Here is a 24,343-nt window from a genome sequence, read left to right as displayed (position 1 = left end):
AATGCACTCTTACACCAAATTTGAAATTGGAATGCTTTATTATACCTTACCATAAAACTTTGGCTGCAACATGGAAATGGACAGCCATGGCAGGCCATCTGAATCCTTCAAGGTGTATCTGTTAATCAAATTTTCACCTCTCTACCTCATCCAGGACACAATCTAATCATGCAGCAGCTGGGAATTTAAAACCCAAAACAGTTCCATGCAATAAATCCTCCCGTTTTGGCAACAGTGGGTTTGTATGTGTTGAGAGGCTTTGCTGGCACCCCAGAGAAGCGTCAGCGTCGCTGTTATCCCATGTTCTATTCCATAACATATTTAATGCGGCAGATGCAAGCTACCGAATAAATAAGAAAAATTTAAGGCACATTTTGTGTCTCTGCTTTGATTACAAGCTCCTTTGAACAGCAATTCTAAGTGTGTGAAAAACATTTTGTATATCTCAAATACTTTCATCAACTAGTATTTTTGACAGAAGGCCATCCTGTGAGATTTTTTAATTCTTTGTATGTTCTTTCTGACTATATATTTCTATTATCTAATTAATTTTTGTCTAAGTTGAAAGAACACGCACCAAGATGCATCTAAGGGATATAATAACAAAAAAACCATGACCATATAAGAACAATGATTTGTAAGGTGATTAGTATTTTTAAAGTGCTGTTGTTAAATATATAAAATGAAAGAGATGGCAAGTGATTCAAAAGCAAGTTGACTATAAAAGAAAGAGCGATAAATGGACTTAGTCTTCCTAAATTTATGATGAAAAAGACAGACTGGTAGCACATTGTCTCCTCCTGTCACAGAAGAAAGAAAACTGTAATCTGTACCCTAATCCTCTTAACTTCATCAGAAGACCACACAGACTGACATAATACATATTCCAATCACATTAGCTGATGCTGTGATTATTTACACCAATACTGAAATTGAAGAATTTTGATTTGATGATATAAATTTAAGAACTTCCATGTCTCTTTATACCACTATGATAGAGAGGGCCACAGGCCACTAAAAATGATGCATTTCACCACAGATTAAGCAAATAACAGTTTCTTACACCAATGTTTCCATCTCACCTCATTCAGGCCTAAAGGCCCATTTCCCCCTAGCAAAAGCATGAGTGTTGACTGCATGAACTCAATCTCAGTTTTGTGACTTGCAAGCAATACTCAAAAAGAGTAACACTAGGATTTCAATAAAAATTTCCATTATTACAATAAATATCAAGTTCTGTGATGATCCGAACAATAACTTAAACAAACCCCAACATTTTTATTTAAAATGTAAAAGAGTGGCAACATACTGTATTCTAAACCTTCCACCTTTAAATTCACAATTTGGTCAACCAGTTGGCGATTAGTACAGTATTACATTTAAATTACCCCACCTAAACAATTAACAAAGAACCACTAATTTCAGATCAGCCACATGGCCAATATTGTTAAAATGCCCAAACTAGTCTTCTGCTGTGTCCCACTTGAGTGCAGCTTCTCAGCAGTTTGCCAGGAGCTGCAGTCCTTCATTGCTGATAAAACCATCTGACAATGGCCTACAACACCGTTTGTGATGAATTCAAGTGCTCTGAAGAAAGGGCTCTGAAGAAAGTGTGCATTTATAGCAATCTGCAAGCAGACAATATGCCTTCAGCTCCTTTGGTTTTAATAACATTCCCTTTGGAAAGTGAATCAGTTGTAGACTGTTCTAATAAAATAGTAAGTCAAAGTCTAGACAAGGCATGAACCGCTGTCTATACAGTTTGTGACAACGTCCTTGATTTTCTTTCTTCCACGTTTTTTTTCCAAAGACCAAGCAGTGAAGGCAGTTTGATTTTGTCCATATTCTTACTGTAAACATTAAGAAATATACCAAGGACAACCAGTAAGCCTGACCACACATACCTAGAGGGAAGGCAGAGGAGAGGAAAAAAGTTACCATTAGCACTTTAGCTGTAGCAATTACATACCAATACTTGTGGATTAAACAAACCACATATTGAGAAGAGAATAGTAGAAGTAAAATCCCCCAAAAATCAGTGGGCTCTGAGATAATAAAGATTCAGGGAAATTCTATTACTATCCTTCCACCCTTCTTTATTCCTGTCCTGGCTGGAGAGCTTATTGAAATGCATTTATAAGTTAAATGATAACTTAACAGTATCTGTTCTTTCTCACATGAATAAAATAATCCTGAGGGGTTTTAGTATTTTTTCCTTCCTATGGTTATGAGAGCTATACTGGTCCAAAACGTTTTCTCACTCAGTGCGTTATATCCATACTTCCCAATGTAGGCACATTTTTGTTTCAGCTCTCCATTCTTTTAAGCCTCAATATTTTTAGCTGGAGTAAATTCCATTTGGGATTTGCAAACAAGCTTTCTTCTTAAAGCAATTTGTATATAGAAATAAAATAGAATTTTATGTTGTTTCAAACCTGAAGCAATTAAAATCAGTAGCAACTTATCTGCATTTACTCAAACATTTGGCAATATCAAGATAATACAGTTATTTAAAAGAATTCAAATTTGAGCTTATAAAAGCAGGAACAATACCATAATGGAGAAAATCCCTTCCTTTACACAAGTTTTCCAACACAGAGAAAGTACTCAAACAATTTATAATGTATCATAAGCACTAGATATTATGATTAATTTTCTTTGTTGTCTTCTAGACCTTTAGAAAAATGTAAACTCTTTTCTCTAGCATGATTAGCATCAACAAGCCAGTCAATATTTACAATAGATTGCCAACATTTGTAGAAGATATAAAAAGACAAGCATTAAACCCCAAATATGATTAGTGCCGTTATATTTCCATGATGAAGAACATAACTTTTTATAAAATACTTTGTAGACCACTAAAAAGTATAAATACTTACTGTAACGTGAATGGCTTTGCAAAGAACAAAAAAGAAAGCACAATGGACATTGCTTTTCTTCCTGTTGTTACTACAGAGGAAAACAAGTATTAACCTCTTTTAGAATTCAGTTACAACAAAAGAACATAACAAAGGCTTAGCAGGTAACCTCAAAAAATAACTATCTCACTAAAATGATGATCACATGCTTGGTGCAAACACAGACTGCAGTGCAGTGCAAAACAGCACTGGAACCATGTGATTTTTGGAAACAAGTACACTGTGTCAGTAGTGCCACACAAGTCACACTACCCACAGCAAGGAAATTTCCAGAACAAAACTTGCTATTTAATAACTTCATGCTAATCAATTCAGAGTCTCAGAGAGCAATGTGCAAATAACTGATGATATAAACTCATCTGTTAAAGCTTGGATGTAGACCAAAGGTCAAATATCTTGCCATTTCCACCTCATGTTATTACAACTCCTTGGTGTTTTGGGCTATTTTTGAGTGGAATGGGATCATTCTCTCACCATTCTTTTGAAGTTACTGAAAATTTCCGTAACAGTGGAATCACAATTTTGCTTAGAAGCCTAAGAGACCAAGGATGTCTGACTTCAGTGACTGCATTAGGAAGTTTCCCTCAAAACCACTAAGAGATATTCTTCTACACATGATCCTTTCACTAAAAAGAATCAAGTAGTAAGAAGAGTGGAGAACACAATCCTGTTTCCAAAACAGAGATAAACTCTGGTTGCTCTGAAATCAACTATAGCTCCAACAATTTTTTGAACAATTTCAATGCTATCTGCACTGAACAAGGATAAAGCATTACTAGAGAATTGTGTACCAGAAAACCCATGAAGTTTATCACTGAAACAAAATCAATAAATGAGTGAAAGTTGTAGAAAATATTTAAAAACAAACTAAGAATGCACACAAGTTAAGCTATGGAGGCTAAGGGGCTGAGAAGGTGTTATTTTACATGATGGCACAGGGTTCTCACTTGAGAAAGACCCTAGTACAAGGTGCAGTAGGTCTGCACCTAAAGAATATTATTTTTTTATTATCAGAAAATATTTTGCTTACCATGAAGTTCCTTTAACTATACCATACTGGAAAGTCCTATTTGTGTAACTACATCCAAATTAGTCTTACTGCAACACACTGGCAAAAGGAAACAATGACTACTGATGTATTTCCACAGTGCTTTGGCTAGAAAAGCAAGTTTCATTCTTCCCAACTCTACCCCACAAACATATATTCACTTAAGAGCGCTTTATAGTAGAAGAAACAGCCTTCACTACTGCTACATCTGCCCCAACTTCAACTTTTTAGTAATAATTTTCTTTTTACATTTTAAGAAATTTATGCACATCAAATAAAATGATTTTCTATTACATGAAAAATTAAAGGAGAATGAAAAAGAAAATCGAGTTTTAATTAGAAAACAGTTTACAAATGAATAATTTAAAAAATGGTTGAATTACTTCAGTTTTTCTAATTACAATTATTTCTGTTCTTTCAAATCAGTTATTAATTAAAATATTTATGTAACCATTTCCTTCTAAATTAAGTGCCTTTTCTTCTTTTTCCCCAATTAAGTCTGATAATTTCTCATTCTGCTAATAGAAATACAATTTTCATTAAACTCTTTCACCCCACTCCCCTCAAGAAGGGGGAGGGTGGATGGGGGAGCTGGGAGGGACAGTAATGAATGTGGTGTTCTTCCAAGGAACGATAAACATTTTCATATTGCTACAGGCAAGACAGAAAGGGCTCAAGTGGTATAATTGTCAAGGTCAGGCATTAGAAAACTGGGGAAAGGTTTACTGTTCTACAGCATTTTTAAACTTTTTGTTAGTACAGTGAGACTTTTTTTTTAAGAGGTATTTTAATACATGAAACAACCCTCTCCTCTGGGCCAATTTCCAGTCAGGAGAGCAACTGAACTTGGTTAAAAGCAAATACAAATAGATATGCAGCATAGGAAATAACTGATAGGAAAGCAGAGCATGCAACCCTCAGGTCAGAGAACAATGATGTATTTTCCCTTCCACTACTGTGAATGAAGTAGAGCATCACCGGACAGAAACCAAGATGTCTTTTAGGAGGAGGAGAAGAAAGGCAAGTAGCTACATGACATCTTGCTACACCTTCCCCCCCACCAGGCCCTTGTGACTAAGGTTTGCAGTTTTACGTGCTTAGAAACAATGCCACTACCTAGTACGCCCTTCTAGAACAGCTGTACTTTTCCTTTTACATTTTAATTGATACATGTCTTTTCCTTTCTGTATTTTCCTATGAAGACAGGCTGAGAGACTTGGGATTGTTCAGCCTGGAGAAGAGAAGGCTCTGGGGAGACCCTATAGCACCTCACAGGACCTAGAGGGGGCCTGCATGAGAGCTGGAAAGGGACTCTTTACAAGGGCATGTTTTTACAGGACAAGGGGGAATGGCTTTAAACTGAAAGAGGGCTGCTTTAGATCACATATTAGGAAGAAACTCTTTACTGGCAGAGTAGTGAGACACGGATTGTCCAGAGAAGCTGCGTCTGCCTTATCCCTGAAATGTTCAAGGCCAAGTTGGATGGTGTTTTTGAGCAAACTGGTCTAGTGGAAAGTGCCCTTGTCCATAGCAGGGGAGTTGGAACTAGATGGTCTTTGAAGCTCCTTCCAACCCAAATGATTCTGTGATTCAATTTCAACTCCTCCACTTAGAACAGTGTTTGCTTCTGCACTAAAACATGGCATGGACTATATGCACAAGTTTCCTTAACAGGCTCTTCATGGTTGAAACTGTGGCACAAAAAGAATCAGGAAGATCTCAAACACATTCTACCATGTGAAGATCCATGCTACACAAATCAGTCAGCACAAAGAACAGAAAAAAAGCCAGAATAAGAACTATTCTCAAAAGCTATGTCCTAAATAATAGAATAGGATTACTTTGTTTTTATACAAAGGCAGCAAAAATATCGTTTATTCATACCTGTTACAGCAAGAAGGGCACCAAAGATTTTAATCAAAGCTAGAACAAAGGATATGCCAAAATACCCAGTCAGGGAGAAAAGGAATGCATAACCGTAAGTCTGAACTGGATGCTGCAACAATAAAAAAAGCCGGTTAGGAAAATGTAAAACAAACCCTGAGGTATTGCAAAATGACATAAAACTACAGACTTTAATCAACTGCTTGAGCAATAATAAGCTGTTCAACAATGCATTCATGCAAAAATCCTTATTTAATTTTAGTTAAATAATGGAAAAATAATAATGAAATTATAAGCTCATAAGTCTGGTCCTGTGATTTTGTAGCTTTTAAAACATTACCCTATCTAACACATCAAAGACTGGAAAAGCTTGCTTACTGTATAACCTGTTTACATGATGAAAATAGAACTTTAGAGAGAGAAGTGGTAAGATTTTCTGAATCATACAGAGCAAGGTTTTCCAATGATGTTCTTAATAGAAAAAGGGAAATCTTTACACCTACCTTTGAGCAAAATGTTACTGCAGGGCTTAATCCACTAGTGCATGTTAATCCAAATAAAATATACACAAAACCTATTGAATAGGAATACAAAACCTAGAATAGTGTAAGAGAAAATAATTAGTAGGTGATACTTTACAAAAGGACAAAATTAAATGCTTTCAGATGCTTGGCCCCATTAATATGCTCAGCAACTCAGAGCTGAATTTGAAGGGTTTGATAATATTTTTACTAGCATTTATATAATAGTTGACGTACAGTGAAAAGTCAACTTTAAGTGCTAGACACATTCTTCCTACCCACAACAACATAAAATTTTGGAAAGCTAGTCAGTTAATAATATCCTGAGGTTAGTGTCAACGGTAGTAAATCCTTCAGGTTCAGGATTTCACAACCTAAATAAAACTTCCCACAACTATGCAATTTAATAGTCTGAAGAACACGTTACACATATTTCATTTTCTGCTACTTATACAGCACAATAAACACCTGCATTACATTAAATGCGCAAAGGGTAGCACAGAATCACCAGGAGTGTCACTTAAGTTTCATCTGTGTCACTTCAGTTCACATGCATGGCACACATGCATGGTTATAACACACAGGATTTTCAAATATGACCAGTTTTGGCCTATTTGAGTGCTCAGAACACTCAGGAAACTGGTAAGCTCTTTATTTTGTCTGCACCCTTACTCAATTAATAGGTGCACTGAGCAACGAAACAATCTTCATCTATCCTTTCCTACACTGAGCCGACAGAAGTATAAACTGGAACTGTCCATCCATCCAAACATCAATCCTCCCATGCAGCAGGAGGCATTCAGCTGTTTGGGCAACATTTAGTAGTCTTTTCTTGTCAAAAGAACTATTCTACACAATACTGGCTGGAACATGCTGATCTACTATGCTTTCAAAACTCAGTGTCTTGTTATATCTCAGTTATTGAGAAAAAACTATTAAAATTGTTAGCAATTCCATGAGACAACAGACCACTTATCACTGGTCTACAATAAAGAAGGATGCATACATGTTTAAAGAGCAGACCTGCTTTCAAACACTTAAAAACCAGTGACCTAATCCTCAGAGCTTTTACTTGACGCTCTTTATATGCACAGAAGTTGGTCCCTACCTCTTCGCTTGCCTCTGCATCAGGCTTGTCTCCCTAAGTACCCAAAGAGTTTACTTTTCACAGCCAGGAATAAGCACCACATTGCTATTTCCTTGTTAGGCAGTCTAATATATGTCACTTCCATAAAATGACACAAAAGGCAAAAATCAGGTAAAATCTTCCAGAACAGTGGTTACTATTTCATCCACAAAACTTCTTTTGTCTTTCTATAATTGCTTAAATCCAGGGCAATTTCCAAATTTGACAGGGTAAGAGAGACCCTGTGGATGACAGGTTCCTTTATTGTTCAATTTTATTTCCAGATCACTGTCCATTAAATATGATCTCCAATTCAGATTCAATTTTTACCCAGAGTCTCAAGTATAGAAAATTAATTCCAAAATTCTGCTTGTACTTCTGCGTCGAATTCTCAGAACGAAATCCTGAAGTGGAATGTAAACCACGAACAAAACTTTGATATCCTAAACCATCGCACTCATTCTCTACAAGTAGCATGAGTATACAGTATGAGGACCAACACTGTCAGACTAATGCAGAATAAAAAGCAAAGTCCTGCAGACAGCAGGAGTTTTGTAGGTAAGGCAGCAACGACTGTCAAATGCAAAGTGGGCAAGAAAAAAGCTACAGATTGCACTTTGGTTTTGGATTTTGGAAATGACAGCTAAAGAAGGCTGCACCAGGTCACACAGCCAAATCTCTGCCCTCAGCAGCACTCAACAGTCAACACTAAGAAAAAGTACAAGAATAAAACCAAGAATACAGTGGCACTTTTAGGTATATATTCTTCTACTTCCCAGAAACTTGTAGCTCAAAGCATCCATCATTTAGGATGTCAAGCCATCCTAAATCACTTCTAGCCTTAAATGAAGACGCCTCCTAACTTTTTCTCCATTTCTGAAGCTATTCTCATGAGAAATTAGATTTTTCTAGTTAAATATCAAATACATGCCAAATATAGAAAACAAATTTCAGTAACTTATTACCTGTGGCATAGTCATATCATGCCTTTTATAGTAAAAGATTTACTTATATTTACTCAACTTCAGAGAAAAATATGCCAAATTCAAACAAGTCTTGTCTAAAAAGAAAAATAACCTCAGACCATATGAATAGATAATCTGCATTCCAAGTAAGTATATTAAAAAAAAGGAGCTAGACATTATCAAAATTGTATTTCACCAAATCAGGAAAAAAAATATTCACTCAGAGTTTTACAGATTTCAAATATTTTAAAAAACCTGCCTCCCAGTTGCTAGCACACTCTAGAATATAAAGTATAGCAAGTAAAATAAAGCAACATGTTCCATGTAACATGCCCAACTATACCAGAAGAACAGTGTATATTTTTTTAGAAATTAAGTGCATGATCATACAAAAACCACTACATTGATCTCAGGCCTGCAGAGTAGACAAAAGGAACTGTTGATAGAAAGGAGTGTTTCTGTAGCTATATTGTAGTTGTATTTGAAGTTGCACGCAGAAAGCGGCATCCTTTAAAGGTTAAAAATGAAACAACAAAATCAGCAGAACTCCTCAGATAAAACCCCAAGAACAGTACACCAAGAGCTTTTCCCTCCATAAGCGAGAGAAAAAGCACATGAGGTCCTATGCTTTGCCAACAGAGGCCTTGCCTATGGTAAAACATGTTCTTTTAAAATTGCAAATGGTATTTACCATTTCTGAATTAGAACCATTGTGCAACTTCATAGCTTTTTCCTGTACATTTCCTATAACTGCATCTGCGCAGAGGGCAAGGGATATTAGGATCACACCTATTAAAACAAACAAACAAACAAAAAAACACTCTTCAGAATATTCATTGCAAAATGGTGGCAAAAAGTCCAAGGAACAGAGAAATAATACCCAGCTCTTCCCTATAAGTGTCAGCAAAAATATTTCATTACACCAGTACAAAAAGTGCCTACCTCCACTCTCCCTCCGCCAATTAACCCCTAAACACTGTGTGTCTCTAAGCTTGATGGGAACATCTGGACATAGCTATAAAGAAGCCAGCTGTAGCTATTGTAGTAACAAGAGCGACAGAGTATCAGTTGCAGTGAGTTAATGAAGATAAACAACCGGAGAAAATACTCTTTTTGAGTAGTCAATTCCCCATTATTTTTTTTCCTGACAAAGACAAATAGAAATGTTAGATATAATGGTAAAACAAATGAAGGAGGATTGAAAAGTAGAGATCTTTAAGTACTGAAACATTAATTTAAAAAAAAAAAAAACTACTGTTCAGGTGCAAACTCCATGGTTTTAAGTTACCATTTATGCTGACAAGGAAGTCACTATATAGTCACTACTGTAATCAGCTTTCTAATAACAAAAAAACTGAAAACTCTAGTCATGTCAGTCACAGTTCAATTCCCAACCTACAAACTTTCATGACTGTTGTATTTAATGATGAAAACAGGTTGAAATAACACTTTTCCTAAGTATACAACATTACAGAAGATACTAATCATCAAAATGCAAATCAAAACCCACTCTAGTCTTGGTTCCTTAAAAGATCATGTCAGGGAAGAAACCAGAAGATTAGAAACAAGCAGAGTTTTATTTTCTTAATTCAATGTTCTTACACTCAGAGGTGGAAGATTTTAACATTTTTAAGGCCCATGAAGTTTAAGGTGGTATTTTCTTGGTAAGAACTTTAAACCAGTGTTTCTAGTTAGGGAACCATTTCCTTTCCAAGGCTAGACTTTCCAGGTCTCTTCATCATTCAAGATTATCAAGCACTGGAAAAGGTATAACTCAAAAGAAAAGACATGATAACATAAATAATATTGGTAATGCTAAAAATATAGGTATCTCATCTGCATGGATTCAGCTCTGGTCCAAAGATATAGTAACAGCTCCAGCTCAGCAATTTCACTCTGTAAAGTGATGGATGCATGTCTCCATTATGATTCATGTTCTGGCCGTGCTTCATGGCCCAGGCACACCACTGGACAAATGTATGGTTCAGCACTGGACTGAGATGAAAAGGTTACCTGGAACCTCAAGCACCAGTGCACATGGAGAGGAGAAATGTGGGGACATGAAAAATGTTAATCTTATGACCATTAGGCATTTTGGAGGGTGAAGAGAATTGTTCCACTCATGGTGGCAGTGCTGAGCAGAAGCAGCAGCAGCAGCAAGGCCACAGATGAGACCAGCAGGATGTAAGGCATGAGTAAAAACAATTGGAAAAACTGGACCCAAATTAGTTCTGAAAGAAATCGGCATAGAAACAGTTCCACACAAATCACTGGAATGAACTCAGAAATTCAGTTACCCTTTGTCATTTGACAAAGAAATTCAACTCAGTTTTTCATTCCAAACAGCTTAAAATCCTTGCTTTGTTTCTGATTTAAGTAGTATTAAAAAGGTTAAAATATGAGAACTCCACCTAAAAACTACAGCAAATCTGACTGCGCTCATCCATTAATATAAAGTAAATGGTTCTGAAATGGAAAAATACTTAAAAATTTAACTAGAAAAGACAACTTATCTTTTTAAGTTTTAAAATGTTCCAACCGAATTTTATCATATTTATTTTAATCTATATGTACTGGAGTAAGTCTTTCTTGAGAATACATGAGACATTTCAACCAAGAGGGTGCAGTTTCCGGATATTTTAGGAACCTAGGAATTTACACTTTGAATAGAGGTCTCTTCTGCCACAGACAGAGTTCTGCTAGAGCAAAGCTACAATGAAACTTGCATTTTCAGTAGGATACCTGAAGGCACTACAACAAGAACTCAGAACTTCTACGGAATGCTTATTGTAGGAAAAACCAAGCATTTTTTTTAAACTCTAAATTATGTCTTTACCTGTCAAGTTGAAGTTTGGTGCAACTGTGCTGTCAGCTAAAGTAAACCATATTAATCCAAGGCTCATACATAGGGCAGCAGACACATCTACAACATTGTAACGTTTTCCTACAAAATACAAACAGCAAGAACAGACTGTTAGCACTCTCAGAATTCTTCTACTTAAACAGAAGACTCAATGCTCTGGTCTTTCACATCCAGACTTAGTTTTTTTCTACAACAGAAATTCCTACCACAGGGAAAATACCTGGTTCTTGTGATCAGTCTTGGTTTGAGTTCACAGTTACAGCACTGACACATCCTCCCTGACAAAGCATTCCCCTAGCAACTTCAGGACAGCTTAGATGTTTCTTAATACTTTTCCCTCATACAAGACATTTCAGGGGCCTTTAATGATCAGAAAGAAGCCAATTCCCAACAGTAACAGACAGCTTTGGTACTCTGAGAACCCTACACTGTCTTATAGTTTGGGAGAGACAGGTTGTGGAGGGGAATAGAAAAAGAAACTAAGGACACGAAAAAGCATGAGTTAGTATATCTTGTTTAAAATATTGTATTCTTTGCTCAGAAGCTGAACTTTGAACATAAGCTTCCAAGGGAAGTTTGTTGAACTGAATTTTTGTAACATTAATATTAAAAACAAATAGCTTCTGAGACTACAACAGTACTACAACACAATAAAAAGTTTCATAAAGCTTTAAGGAAATACCAGTCACTTTGAATTAAAATGATAAAATTACTCCCAATGAAAAGTAAAATACTGTGTAAGCATGTACATATGTAAAGTTGAAATCTCCTCTGAAAATTCAGCTGTTTTTCAACCATAAGGCCACAATTACCTACAGAAACAGAAATACAGCATTCTAGATTTTGTTCCATTATACTTGTCTATGTGGAGTCTAACTGACTAAATTTTTGTGTATTGAACACAAACTTTTATAATATGCTTAACCCTTCTAAATCCAGAAACACTGAAGCATATTTATTCATATAATGACAAGCTTTTTCCATTTCTCTCCATATTCCATTTTCTCTTATTGGAATATGCACTATGACTTTAGGACTAGCCAAAGACATGTAAAATCAGGTGTATTTCTGATTAAACATTTAATCAAAATTTAGGAATTAATCTTTTCTAACAAGGGTAGAGATTTTCTTCCCAACTCATGGTTGGATTTTTTTTTTCCATTTCAATATTGAAATTATACAGTTTATGAAGTGATTTAGCTTGGAAAACAAACTTACACTTAAAAATTAAGAAAGCTTGTGTAAAAATGAAGTTTTGCAAGCGACCTGTAGAATGTCTTTCCCCATATTTTCTGTTGATCTAAATATATTTGTACATTTTCTCAGAAGATGCTTCAGAAATTCTCATTTTTCCTCCTATAAGAAAAATTCTACCAGCAGAATTAAAAAAAGTACAGGATCCCATCTATGACTGCCTCTCAAAGAAAGAATTTTTTAAAAAATCATCTAATAGCAAGAAACTTACCTTGTATAAAAACCCCACCTATCATAACTGGAATCAGTTTACAGCACTTGAAGATGACTTGAGTAGGGTAATTCAGATATCCTAAAGAGGTATTTGACAAACCCATAGTTCCCACTGTCAAAAATGCTATTATCATATAGGTTTTGCCAGGAATTCTACAAAACAAAAACATACAAATCTTGGCATTACAAACTCATCTAAAAGGAGATTTAGCTTGGAAAATTCAGGTAAAGAAATACTTTTGTAATACAACCTCAACATCTTTGTCACTGAATTTCACTTCATAGAAACTTAAAAATGCACAAAAATGTCTGATTTCATATTTCATATTTTTAAATTACTGCAAATAAATAGCAAATACAAGGCAATAAAAACTTTATGGCTCATAAAGTATTCCAGCAGTAATTCTTTAATCTCCTTCTGAGAAGGTATGCTATTTACACAAGAATCAAGACAAAGGTTTCAGGTCAAGGGAAATGTGGAAGATTGGTACACTGAAATAACCTGGATCTTAGTTCTGCCACAGGTCACTGTGACAACTTCTTTGGTGAAGTTTTCATGTGAACCTTGACATTTTTAAAAGAAAGAAAGTTGAAAAAAGTACAATTTTAAAATGAAACTCAATGAAACTAAGAGAGCAGTGATTCAGATACCATGAACAGAGGGGCTTGTTGAACATTTTCAGATGTTTTGTTCACAATCTGATGAAATTATCACCTGACAACAGATGATCCAACAGTTACTTTTGTGCTCACTTTGTGCTTTTTTTACAGTTACTGCTGTGCATATGTTCAGTTATTTTTCATGCATACTCAGAACCACACTAAGAACATAAGGAGCTGTCTTGCTGCAATCCTGTCTTATCTGTAACTCATTGTGTGATGTATACATACTCTGAGGCATGCAAGAAAAATTAAAAATTTAAGAAATATGGATTTCTGCATGTCTACAAGATGCCTAAGTTATAGAAAATAAAATGTAAACTATATTTCAGATCTACATTTCCAACACAATTTACTTGAAGGGAAATGCTCTGTAAGCATTTCCAACTGGTAATAAAACCCCATAAATACAAGTAACCCAAAAGGTAACTGTGCAGTATTATCTGGTGCATCTCAAGAAGTCAGATAACTTGAAATATCAGCTGTCAGTGTTTAAAATAAAAGAAATTATTTATCAAAGTTATGTTGTTTAGCTAAAAAAGAATTTTATAATCTAAAACCAGTATATGCAAAATCATCCAAGGCTGACTGCAGGTAAGGAAAACTAGTTATGTTCAACTAGAATATGAGGCAACTTTAAAATTCATGCACACCATGACAGCCTGCGTTCAAGTTCCAGAGTGCCTCAATAGACACTTCGCAGAGACTATAGCTGGGTAGGAGGCTGCAGTATGGCTACACTGAGTCAGAAATCATCCCATTTCCAGTGGGATTCATGACATCAAATATTTCCTTGGTCAACTGCAGTGAAAACACAGGACAGTTTTGTGGCAGAGTGTTATGAGTCCTGTCTTAAATGAAAACCACAACACTTCAGCACATCCTTTGAAGCAAGCCCACTCAGCTACACAGTAAGCAGAGAGCAGACCTCTGACATTCTCCAAGATGCACAGCATGTAAGAGGAATCTCTTGGTGAGGAGGTGCCAATATTTGAGGAAAACATATTCACTGACAGATGGCTTCAAGTGCTGTGAAGTGCATTGGCTCTATTCTAGATGTGACAATCCCAAGCAACACATATGTGAGTCAGTCTCTATCAGCCACATTAAGGACACAATATGCTCTCTAAGTGGGACAGTGACAGTAGAGTTAACAGAACTACTTACAGGTCCCAAATCCATGTGGGTGCTTCTAAAATATTCTCTAACATCATCCAGCAAATTCACTTCCTTTGATCTACAGAACTGCTAGCAATGCCTCACAGTACTCACATTCAAAAAACAGAAGTTAAATTTACGGTAAGTATCAAATACTTCTAATTTCATGGACAGTGGGTAAAATGCTTGGAAAAACACATACCTTCTTCTTTTGTCCTGAATCAACTGCAATTCTATTAGTCCAAAAATGGAATAAAATCCAAATTGCACTAAAGTGAGGTACCAACCAAAAGGTTTAAAACCTTCCACTGAAAATATCAATTCCTATAAAAACAAAAACCCACCAAAGTCATGTACATACACCAAAATATTAAATGGACAAAAAAGAATTAACAGACCTTTTCCCTTGATGTACATGCAAATCTAGCCTTTGCAGTTGCTGGTTATAAACTAGATTTATCTACCATATGTAACTTGCAAAAATATTGAAAAAGAAAAGACCATTTAGATTCTCCAAAATGAAAGAAGAAAATTTACTGCTGTTGTAAATACAATAAAATTAATGGATCAATTCATTAGGGGAATACATTTGATTAATTACTAATTACCTCATATTACAGATGGCTTCCTGCCTGCCTTTTTGCTGCTCTTCCGTTCATTTACTTCATTAGACCATTTTTATTCAGATTTTATAAATATCTCCAGATAAATTTAATACAAATTTTCTCTAACAAACAAGCTTAGTGATAATTTTCAGCTCTTAGGAATGCACACCTAATATTTTGAGTGCCAACATTAAATTGCACTTAGTGTGTTCATAAAAATTTGTACACTGTAGGAATATTTCAAACCAGAGCAATTTGTTCTGGAAAAATACATACACATCATAAAGACTTATGTAGGTATATCAGTTATAGAAACAAAAGGCTACCTAATATCTGCCTTTTTGAGATTCTGCTTTTAATTACTGATCATGTTCTCCTAACTCTTTTGAAGTAACTTTATGTTCACAAACTTCTCAGCTGCTTTTGAAAACTGCATTAGAAACATGATTTTTAATTATCAAGTTTTTTAATCACTGCTTTATTGAGAATACTCAATGAAATTAAAAATAATTTTAAAAAGGGAACAGAAATGTAGCTGCTCAAGATAAGAGAGAAAAGATTAGCAGAATGGTAAATGTTTACCTAAGATGGCATAAACATTATCCTTTTGCTTAAAAAATTACTATAGCACATGTTTCAGCTCTGTCCTGAGAGCAGAGAGAAAAATAACATGACTGTAACTGTACAGTACTCATGGAACCTAGGGAGATCTAAAGGTTTCAGCATCAATGAAGACTTTGGTGTGTCTTGCACACAGAAGTAAAAGATCAAGTTATGAAAGTCCAAGTGATCTAAACTTTACAGGCACATGAACCACAATGGCAACATAGATTATATATTACTTGCCGCTCTTGAATACTGAAAAGGCTGACTTTGCCATAAATATCTAGTTTAAACATCTATACATATTAAAATACATACTATATTATTATGCTATGGAAAAAGACGAGGGGTAGGAAGAATTGGCCTAAGACACAAGTTCATAATATTTACCTGTAAATATCCATAGATTAGATAAAACATAAAAACTCCAGAAACACAGATGAAAAATTGAGTAGGTTTGCTAAATTTGCTGAGATTCATGCCAAGAACTACAACATCATCTACTGATTTGATATGGGGAGACATAGCTTGAGATTTGGAAGGTACACTGATAGAAATGTATTTTCTCGATGAAGTGAATTTCAGATCCATGGTTCCTGTCTTGCTGCATTCGGGGCTATTGTTGTCTTCTGCCTGCTTTTCTTCTTCAGTGTGTTTTCTGTCTGAAAGCTGAAAGAAACGCTAAAGTCAGATGGGAGATAACATACAGCCTTCCAACAACGACAGTAAATGAATGTGACATTTGTAGGGTAAAAGGTTTTAGAGTTTTGTTGAATTGGTTTTACTCACAAATTTTACTTATCTTTTGTGATGTCCAAAGTTAAAATCACTTAACTTTGTTAACACCAGAGGCAAACAACACTTTATGAAAGCAGTTTTGCTTCATTCCTACACTCGACATAGCAAACAAACCAACTAATCAACCCTAAAACATCAGCAACAGAAAACCAGCTTGAGTTTCTCAACATCTCTAACTGGTCCTATCACGTACTTACAGGAGTGACTGCTTGGGAGAGAAGTGATCTCCATGACCAACAGTGAAAGAACTGGTATTGAAGCACTGTGGTTCTGCCTAGCTTCCTTCATCTCCTCAGCAAAACACACCAGACTAGCTCACAACATAGGAAGCCTTGCTGAAAACTACAGATTTGAGCCTATGACCAGTTACAAGCATGGAAGACAAAGAAGTTATCCCCTCATCCTCATGTTTATTCACTGTTTCTTGCACAGGTTTTCAGAAAAGAACATGGAGATTGAAATGCCAGTCTCAAAAATCAGACTGCTTATCTGATGAGGTCTATGATATGGCAATCTCTTTAATATTTATCACATGCAGCTATTTCCACATGTAACAGGAAAGAAAAATGGATGACTGAAGCCTAGAGAAGGAATGTAGCAGCTTAGTAGACTGAGATGCAAATAATTCTATTCTCCAGTTCAACAGACAGTAAATATTTGATGGGTTTTTTAAAGATAAAACACAATGGTCAGCCAATTGTCCCAAGATTTTTAAGTGTAGGTCAGCATCAAGTTCAGTGAGCAGTCAGTAATTACACTGTGTTTGTCCCAACTGTTTAGTGATTTGTTTTTCCCAGCTCAAGAATAATTCTCCTCAGCACACATACATCAAAAAATGCTTTCCCCACTGTTTTCAAATTTAAAATGTCCCAGTACATTAACACTAGATCATGCTAACACTATAGTCTGCAAAAACACTGGTAAATACAATACATTATACAATACTAGAAATTTTAAGGTTAGCTGAGAAATTAAGTATTAGTATGAAGCTTGCAATGTGCTTATGTTTTCTTTTTCATACGAGCTACTATCAGGTTGGAACCAGACTCCTACTAGAGTTCTGAAAGAACATCTTGGGGAGTATAACAGATGCTTAGGGATCATCATAATTATTTGTGCTTTAATTCATAGCTCTTCCCCTCAAGATCAGAAGTGAGAGGTAGAAAGTTTACCCCTGCAGCTTTTTAGCTAATGCCAACATGAAGTAACCATAAAACAAAAGAAAAAAAGTTTTAGACTAATTTTAGTGGAACCAGAAAAGCACTAATGTCAGACAAGGAGGCATGAGTGAGCCTTCACATACAATATGATAGAGTTCTGATCACCCTCAGAGAAAGACTGAAAGAACAATGGCAAACAAGGGTTATCAGGATGGAGGAGCAGGTTGCCCATCTTAGGAACTGAAAAAAGATGAAACTTGTCTAGCCTAACAAAACCCCAATGAAAAGGAAGAAGACCTGCCTTCAATACAAGTATGGAGTACCACTAAGGAGAAAAAATAGTTTTAAGGACAGGACAATGAGAACAAGTGGGTATGAAGTGATCATGAACAAATTTACACTTTTCAGACTATTTGGTTAGCCAGCTTTTGCTCAGGAACTGGCTGAACATTGATCTCCCTGTGGGAAGAGTGATCATCTTTAAATTACCAGCTTTGGTTTGCTTCTCTTTTCCCATATTTTTCTCCACTTCTTAAAAAATATTTATATCAACCCATAATTTTTGTTTTTTACTCTTTCCTCTCACCCCATCCCTCTGGGGGTAGTGAGGAAAGTAAGCAAGTGGCTGTCTAATGCTGAGCTGCCCACCAACATTAAACCACACAGTTAACATAACCTTCGATTTTCAACTATTTCTATTAAAAATATTTTCTCAGGAACACCATCAAATTTTACAATCTCTCCACTTAATTTTTTGCAGATGACTGAGTCTGTCATTAAAGTGGTAAGAAACACCGATCACTGCAAACACACCCACAACTATCCATAAAACTATGATACATGGTAATTGTTTTTCTCTACATCCTTCAAAGAAAATTATTTAACAGCTGAAGAAACTGTAAATATATGTATGCATTTGAAACAGTTTCCACCAAGTAATTTCATTAGCAACAGTGACAGAACTCTTCTGAAATTCACAATGACTACTCAAACTGCTGTTTTTCTAAGCATGAAAACTGTTATTCCTACTCCGCTCATCAAAATTCCTCAAGCACCTAATTCACATCTTGAACAAACATACAGCAAAAATCGTTTTTATAAAGAGTTAAGAGCTGTCCTGATTTGTGTAAAATACCAATTTCCCGCTTTTCTTTCTCTTCCTCTGTGTAAAAGTGTAAACAACAGATTCTTTAGATCAAAGACTTCCTGTTTCTTCCCCTTTAAAAAAAAAGTCCCTTGCAGATCAGTACTTTAACCTAGCACAGAAAATAGTGACTATTACATGAAGGAGAAACAAACGAACGAGTAGAAAAGCAAAATTTCTTCTGCCTCCAAAAAGTTAACTAAGCATAGAAAAAACATCATGAAGGAGCTCAAGCCTTGGTTGGCCAAGGTTTTTTTAACACCGAAGAACACCTGATAAACCCATCATTTCGGCAAAAACCAGCGTCTTAGTCCGCTCAGAAAAACTGCTCGCCTCAGACACAGAAGGCGAGCTTCCAAGGGCTTTGGCCATGACCCTCCGGAGACCATGGCAGAAATGCCTAGTGGCAGGACAGCAGCTGGCACCGCAGCAGGGATGCGCCAGGTGACCGGGAAGCCAAAGTCCATCTGCGGGAAACCTGAGCAGACACTTTGCTTGACGCTACCTGCGTCCTGCTCCGGAGGCAAAACAGGGAAGGGAATAGGGTCCAGCAGAAGCCCCGAGGCTCCCTTCCTGCCCACTCTCCTGAGCCAGGTGTGCCCTTCCCGAGCGCCTGGCAGCTGTCCCGGTCAGGGCTGGCACAGCCTCTCCAAGAACGGCGCCACGGGCCGCCATTCCCCGCCCTTCCCTCGGGAAAGGGAACCCGCGGGACGCCGCCTCCTCGGACCGGCCGAAACCCTTCCGACACTCAGTGCCAGCCTCCTCCTGCTCCACATCCCGCCCCCGGCGCACCTCACCGTCGCGCCCATGGCCCCCTGATACCGGGCAACGCTTCGCAGGAAGCGACCCCGCCTCCTTCCCGCTCGCCCCCCGACCCCGAAGGAGGGAGGGAGGGAAGGAGTGGGGAGCGGCCCCGCCCCCGTACCTCTCCGGCGGGCGAGGAGGGGCACGGCGGCTCCGGCCGGGCACCCCCCGCCAGCGCGTCCCGCCCGCCGGGATCACCGCCTCCCGCGGGCCCGCGCCGCCGGAAGTGGCGGCCGGGAGGCGCCAGGGGTCGGCGCGAGCAGCGAGCGCATCGACACAGCGCCGCTCGCTCGGCGCTCCGCTACCCGGCCTGAGGCGGGCGGGGACGGCGCCCTCCGGCTCACGCGCGTTAGGGACCGCCCACCGCGCCTGAAGGGCGGGGCCAAGTCAGCGCTCTCGGCTCCCGGCGGCCCGGGGCGGCTTCTTCCCCACGGGGCTTTGGGGGAGACCGGGGAGATCACAGAATCACAGTTCGTTAGGGTTGGAAGGGACTTCTGGAGAGCCAGTCCAACCCCCTTGACAAGGCAGGGTGACCTAGAGCAGGTGACACGGGAACACGTCCAGGAGGGTTTGGAGTGTCTCCAGAAAGGGAGGCTCCACAACCTCCCTGGGCAGCCTGTTCAGTGCTCTGCCACCCTCAATGCAGAGAAGTTCTTCCTCGTGTTGTGGTGGAACTTCTTGTGTTTCAGTTTTTGGCCATTGCTCCTCATCCTGTCACTGGGCACCACTGAAAAGAGTCTGGCACCATCCTCTTGGCACCTGCCTCTGAGATACTTGTATGCATTAATGAGGTCCCCTCTCAGTCTTTTCCAGACTAAACACGCCCAGCTTCCGCAGTCTCTCCTCATAAGAGAGATGCTCCAGACCCCAAATCATCTTTGCGTCGCTCCAGTGGACCCTCTCCAGGAGCTGCTGGTCTCTCTTGTACTGAGTACCCGGAACTGGGCGCAGCTCACCAGACGTGGCCTCACCAGGGCCGAGCCGAGAGGGGGAGTCCCCTCCTCCCGCCTGCTGCAGACGCTGGCACAGCGGTGCGCCCCAGGGTACCGCTGGGCAATATCCAGCGATTACTGCTGTGCCCTGCCCCGCCAGAGAGCAGCCGGGACGCGGGGAAGGAGCCCAGGGTGGCAGCAGCACCGGGAGGGGCTGAGGAGCTCCGTGCTTGCCCGGGCTCCATGCAGCTGCCTGGAGGAGTGACAGGGACACTCGTGGGGGTGTCACCTCGCCTCCCAGGTGTGCTGCGGTCAGCCGCTGCTGTGGGTCCGCAGCGACTGGGACTGCCTCAGTACTCTGAAAACATCTCACACCACGGTGACATCAAGAGTGTTTGAGTCCTGAAAAAGTTTTTTTCGAGGTTTGGTTGATGTTCTGCTGTTCTGATGTGAGCAGTGAATCACCCACGCAAAGCTGCTGCTTTCATTAAAAAAAAAAAAGAAAAAAACAAAAAAGAAAAAAGAGGAAAAATGCGTTTAGAGAGAGGTATTCTTGTGATGATTCCACATGAGGCTGCATGAAGGAAATAATAAAAGTATTTAATAATGACAAGTGAAAAGGTAAATGAGAGCAATAACAGCAGAATGCATACAGCATAATGGCCAAAGGAATCAGGTAAAGAACTTAGAAGAAATGTGGCTAAAGGCATTTTGGGCAAAATGTGCAAATTAGATGTAGCTTGACAATACATAAAATTCAGTTATTATTCATATCAGTCTATAAAATGGCAGTGCTGTATTTTCTGTAATTATGTGCAGGGGTATTTAACATTATACATAATCACTAGAGGACAAGAGATACATATTTAAAAAATTCAAGCTTTTGTGTTTACAGTGTTTTAAAAGGTTTTTAACCTTTTCCAATGTTAGTGTAGTAAATCAGTGTGTATTATAGGTAGTAGTAACATGTGGTCCCACATTTAACAACATATTTTTAAGGGTATTTGTTAAGTGGCAAACATCAAAAAGAAAATGTGCAATGGTTACTTAAAATAAATAAACAAACAAAAAATTGAACCCCCTAAAACCTGTTAGCAACTAGCTGTTTCTGAAAAACGGGATTAGTGATTATTGAGAAAAATTCTTGCAGCCACCCTGTGAAGTTCCAGTGCTTCTCAGTTCAAGTTTCCTTTACCTGATTGAGGGATTTCACATTTAGCAAACAATTGCACTTTTTTTGCAACAATATGGATGGTGCTTTTCACCATCTCTGTGATAGAATAACTTCCCCAGATAAATATATTCAAGCTTGCATGTGATCAGCTGGGATTTTCTACTTTTGTGTAAATAAATTCTCTAGATATGTCAGCTGTAATAAACTTTACTGTTAGGGATGTAAGTGGAGTGATTACACAGGAAGTTTCACCTGAATGTGAGGAAGAAGTTCTTTTCTGTGTGCTTGGCTGAGCACTGGAACAGATTAGATTGCCCAGAGAGGCTGTGGATTTTCCTTCACTGGAGATATTCAGGATTCTCCTTCACTGGAGATATTCAAAAGCCATCTGGACACAATCCTGAGTAATGTGCTTGAGGGCACCCTGCTTGAACAGAGTGGTTGGACTAGATGACCTCCAGTGGTCCCTTCTAACCTTACCAGTTCTGTGTTTCTCTGAGTGGTCCTTACTGACTCAGTGGAGGCAGGCAGATAACAGGAAAAATCAAACTGCATCACTGAGTTGGATTGACTAAATAACCAGCTGGGTGGAAGGAACCTGCATATGTGAGGCTCTTGATTAGGAAGAATATTGAGGAGAAACACACTGGCAGATGTGATCTGATATTCCCTCATATCTGACACTTGTTAATACACTACTGTATTTTTTTTTTTTAAATTCAGAAATGTAGAAATTAGGCTGCTTGATTTTGGGAGGTCTCCTGCCTGTTGTTAAAGAGCACATATTTTGCTGTTTGCAATGTATTTTTCTATTTCTGTTATCTGGATTCCATCATTCCAACTGGAAAGTGGCAGGTATGCTGGAGAATGTTCTCTTTAAATAAAGCAGAAGAGTAAACGATGAGTAGGATGTTTATTATTGATCTCACAGATGCTTGTGCAGTCTGCAATATGAACACGTATGGATTACTGGTAAAGCTGGAAAGCAAATTACATTTTCTTTTATCGTTTGTAAAAATGAAGTTAGGGCTTATGAAAGGCACTGGATTCAGGCTCTAGGGACCTAACTTCTCTGTTTATCCAGGAAATAGATGTTGTACATCACAAGCAGAGGCAGTGGAAGTATTAAAGATCTCAAAGTTCTCACACTCGCTGTCTGTACTTCTCCATCTTGACCTACTCAAGGTACCAATGGGAAAGCTTAGTCTGTGCACAAACTTACTCCTAATTTTTTTCTTCTGGAAGTTACACAGTAATGCTGTTGGCTGTAGTTTTATTGACAGAAGCTTTTGTTCACTACAGTCTAATTTAGAAATGTTAGGTCCATAATAGGCTTTGTTGCCTTTGTTGTCTAGTCTAGATTGTTTTCATGCCCATTCAATATGAGCAATTCTAATTTTTCTGCAGGGAAATGGTACCCCTGTACCCACTTCCCATATGCCAGATTGGGAATTAATCAGAACAAAGGTGTTAGGCACTTCTTATTTGTGAAGAGAACACAAATATGAAATATTTATAATAGGTGCACATCTTACATTTTATCATGAGCTTTGGACAGTAATATCTTTGTGGCATAATGTGTGTTGCTATTAAGAATTTAAAGGAGTAAAAAATATTTCCTGTCTGTGGCAAAATTACCTGATACGGGTATGTTTCCCCAAGAAACTGTATAGGTATACCATGAGTGACACAAATATCCATGAACATTTTCACTAGGGTTATAAATAAAATGAAGCTAATGAAGCAGAACAATGAGGAGCATTTCCTGTATTTCAGCATGAAAGGCAAATTAACACCACTTTCAAATGCTTAAACCCACCTCTCAGAGATGTGTGTTATTTGGATAAATATTTTTAGAATCTTCTATGTTGACTAAATCAGAACATAACTCAATGAGGATGCAGTTTGTGAGTCTTGATACAGCAAAAGCTGATATCGTTTACTGCTTTATCATCCTTAGCAAAGATGGTGGGGAATTATACTCAAAGTGACCAATTTTTCTGTGACTTTTGTTTTAGGGTTTACATTTGAGACAAGTGTTACACAAAAGTAAGTATTTTGGTTAGATGAAAATGTGGTTTGGCTGTCAAAACTGGTCCTCTGCTGACTTAGTGAGAGTTAGGTAAACCTTGACTGACAGAAAAAAGAGCAGTTGTTTACCTCTGTAGCTTGGGGAAAACAATAGTTTTCCTCTCCTGTTGACAGACATAATGATATTTCTGGTAATTAATTACAGTAAAATTTTTCTGCCAACCTTGTACAGGTTTTGATTGCTGTTACTCTGAGATGCAATAGAATGTGAACAAAACAAATAAGACACACACACTAGAAAGACTTGATGAGCTTTTTGCTCGGAATATTTTTAAAATTAGAAATAAATGCCCATCAAAACTGAGGATGGCTAGCTAAGTATCACAATATCAATGCAATTAAAAATACATATGTTTTAACATATATGTTTTCAAAATGTGTACGTTGTTTAGGCTTCTGTAATAAATGTTTTCTGAACACTT

The 24,343-nt window shown here is 37.9% G+C and overlaps 1 protein-coding gene across 3 annotated transcripts; it reads right to left on the bottom strand.

Annotated features, from left to right (window-relative positions):
* Positions 1-1,258: 1,258 nt before the first annotated feature.
* SLC35B3 (solute carrier family 35 member B3) lies at positions 1,259-19,990 on the bottom strand. 3 transcript variants are annotated; one of them, XM_059852639.1, is made up of 10 exons: positions 19,846-19,990; positions 16,209-16,487; positions 14,813-14,934; positions 12,791-12,945; positions 11,299-11,406; positions 9,154-9,251; positions 6,354-6,446; positions 5,851-5,962; positions 2,880-2,949; positions 1,259-1,904 (listed from the first exon to the last, which is right to left on the bottom strand). In XM_059852639.1, the coding sequence occupies exons 2-10, from the start codon at positions 16,407-16,409 to the stop codon at positions 1,754-1,756; spliced, it is 1,110 nt and encodes a 369-aa protein (XP_059708622.1). In that variant the 5' UTR covers positions 16,410-16,487; positions 19,846-19,990; the 3' UTR covers positions 1,259-1,753. The 3 variants fall into 3 exon arrangements, with proteins under 3 accessions (XP_059708622.1, XP_059708613.1, XP_059708629.1); XM_059852630.1 differs by lacking the exon at positions 19,846-19,990 and adding an exon at positions 19,718-19,734; XM_059852646.1 differs by lacking the exons at positions 1,259-1,904; positions 2,880-2,949; positions 19,846-19,990 and adding exons at positions 2,995-4,026; positions 19,718-19,735.
* Between the last annotated feature and the right edge of the window lie 4,353 nt (positions 19,991-24,343).

This window comes from Haemorhous mexicanus, chromosome 1, assembly GCF_027477595.1.
Source record: "Haemorhous mexicanus isolate bHaeMex1 chromosome 1, bHaeMex1.pri, whole genome shotgun sequence".
In the NCBI taxonomy this organism is placed as follows: domain Eukaryota; kingdom Metazoa; phylum Chordata; class Aves; order Passeriformes; family Fringillidae; genus Haemorhous; species Haemorhous mexicanus.
This window is presented reverse-complemented; position numbering and strand designations above follow the sequence as displayed.

Excerpts from the sequence above, each read along its gene's own strand:
- SLC35B3 (XM_059852630.1), bottom strand. Across the intron at positions 12,946-14,812 it reads ATTCAGGACAAAAGAAGAAG|AATTCCTGGCAAAACCTATA; the intron begins GTATGTGTTTTT and ends TTTGTTTTGTAG. Across the intron at positions 6,447-9,153 it reads ATGGTTCTAATTCAGAAATG|GTTTTGTATTCCTATTCAAT; the intron begins GTAAATACCATT and ends ACACTATTCTAG.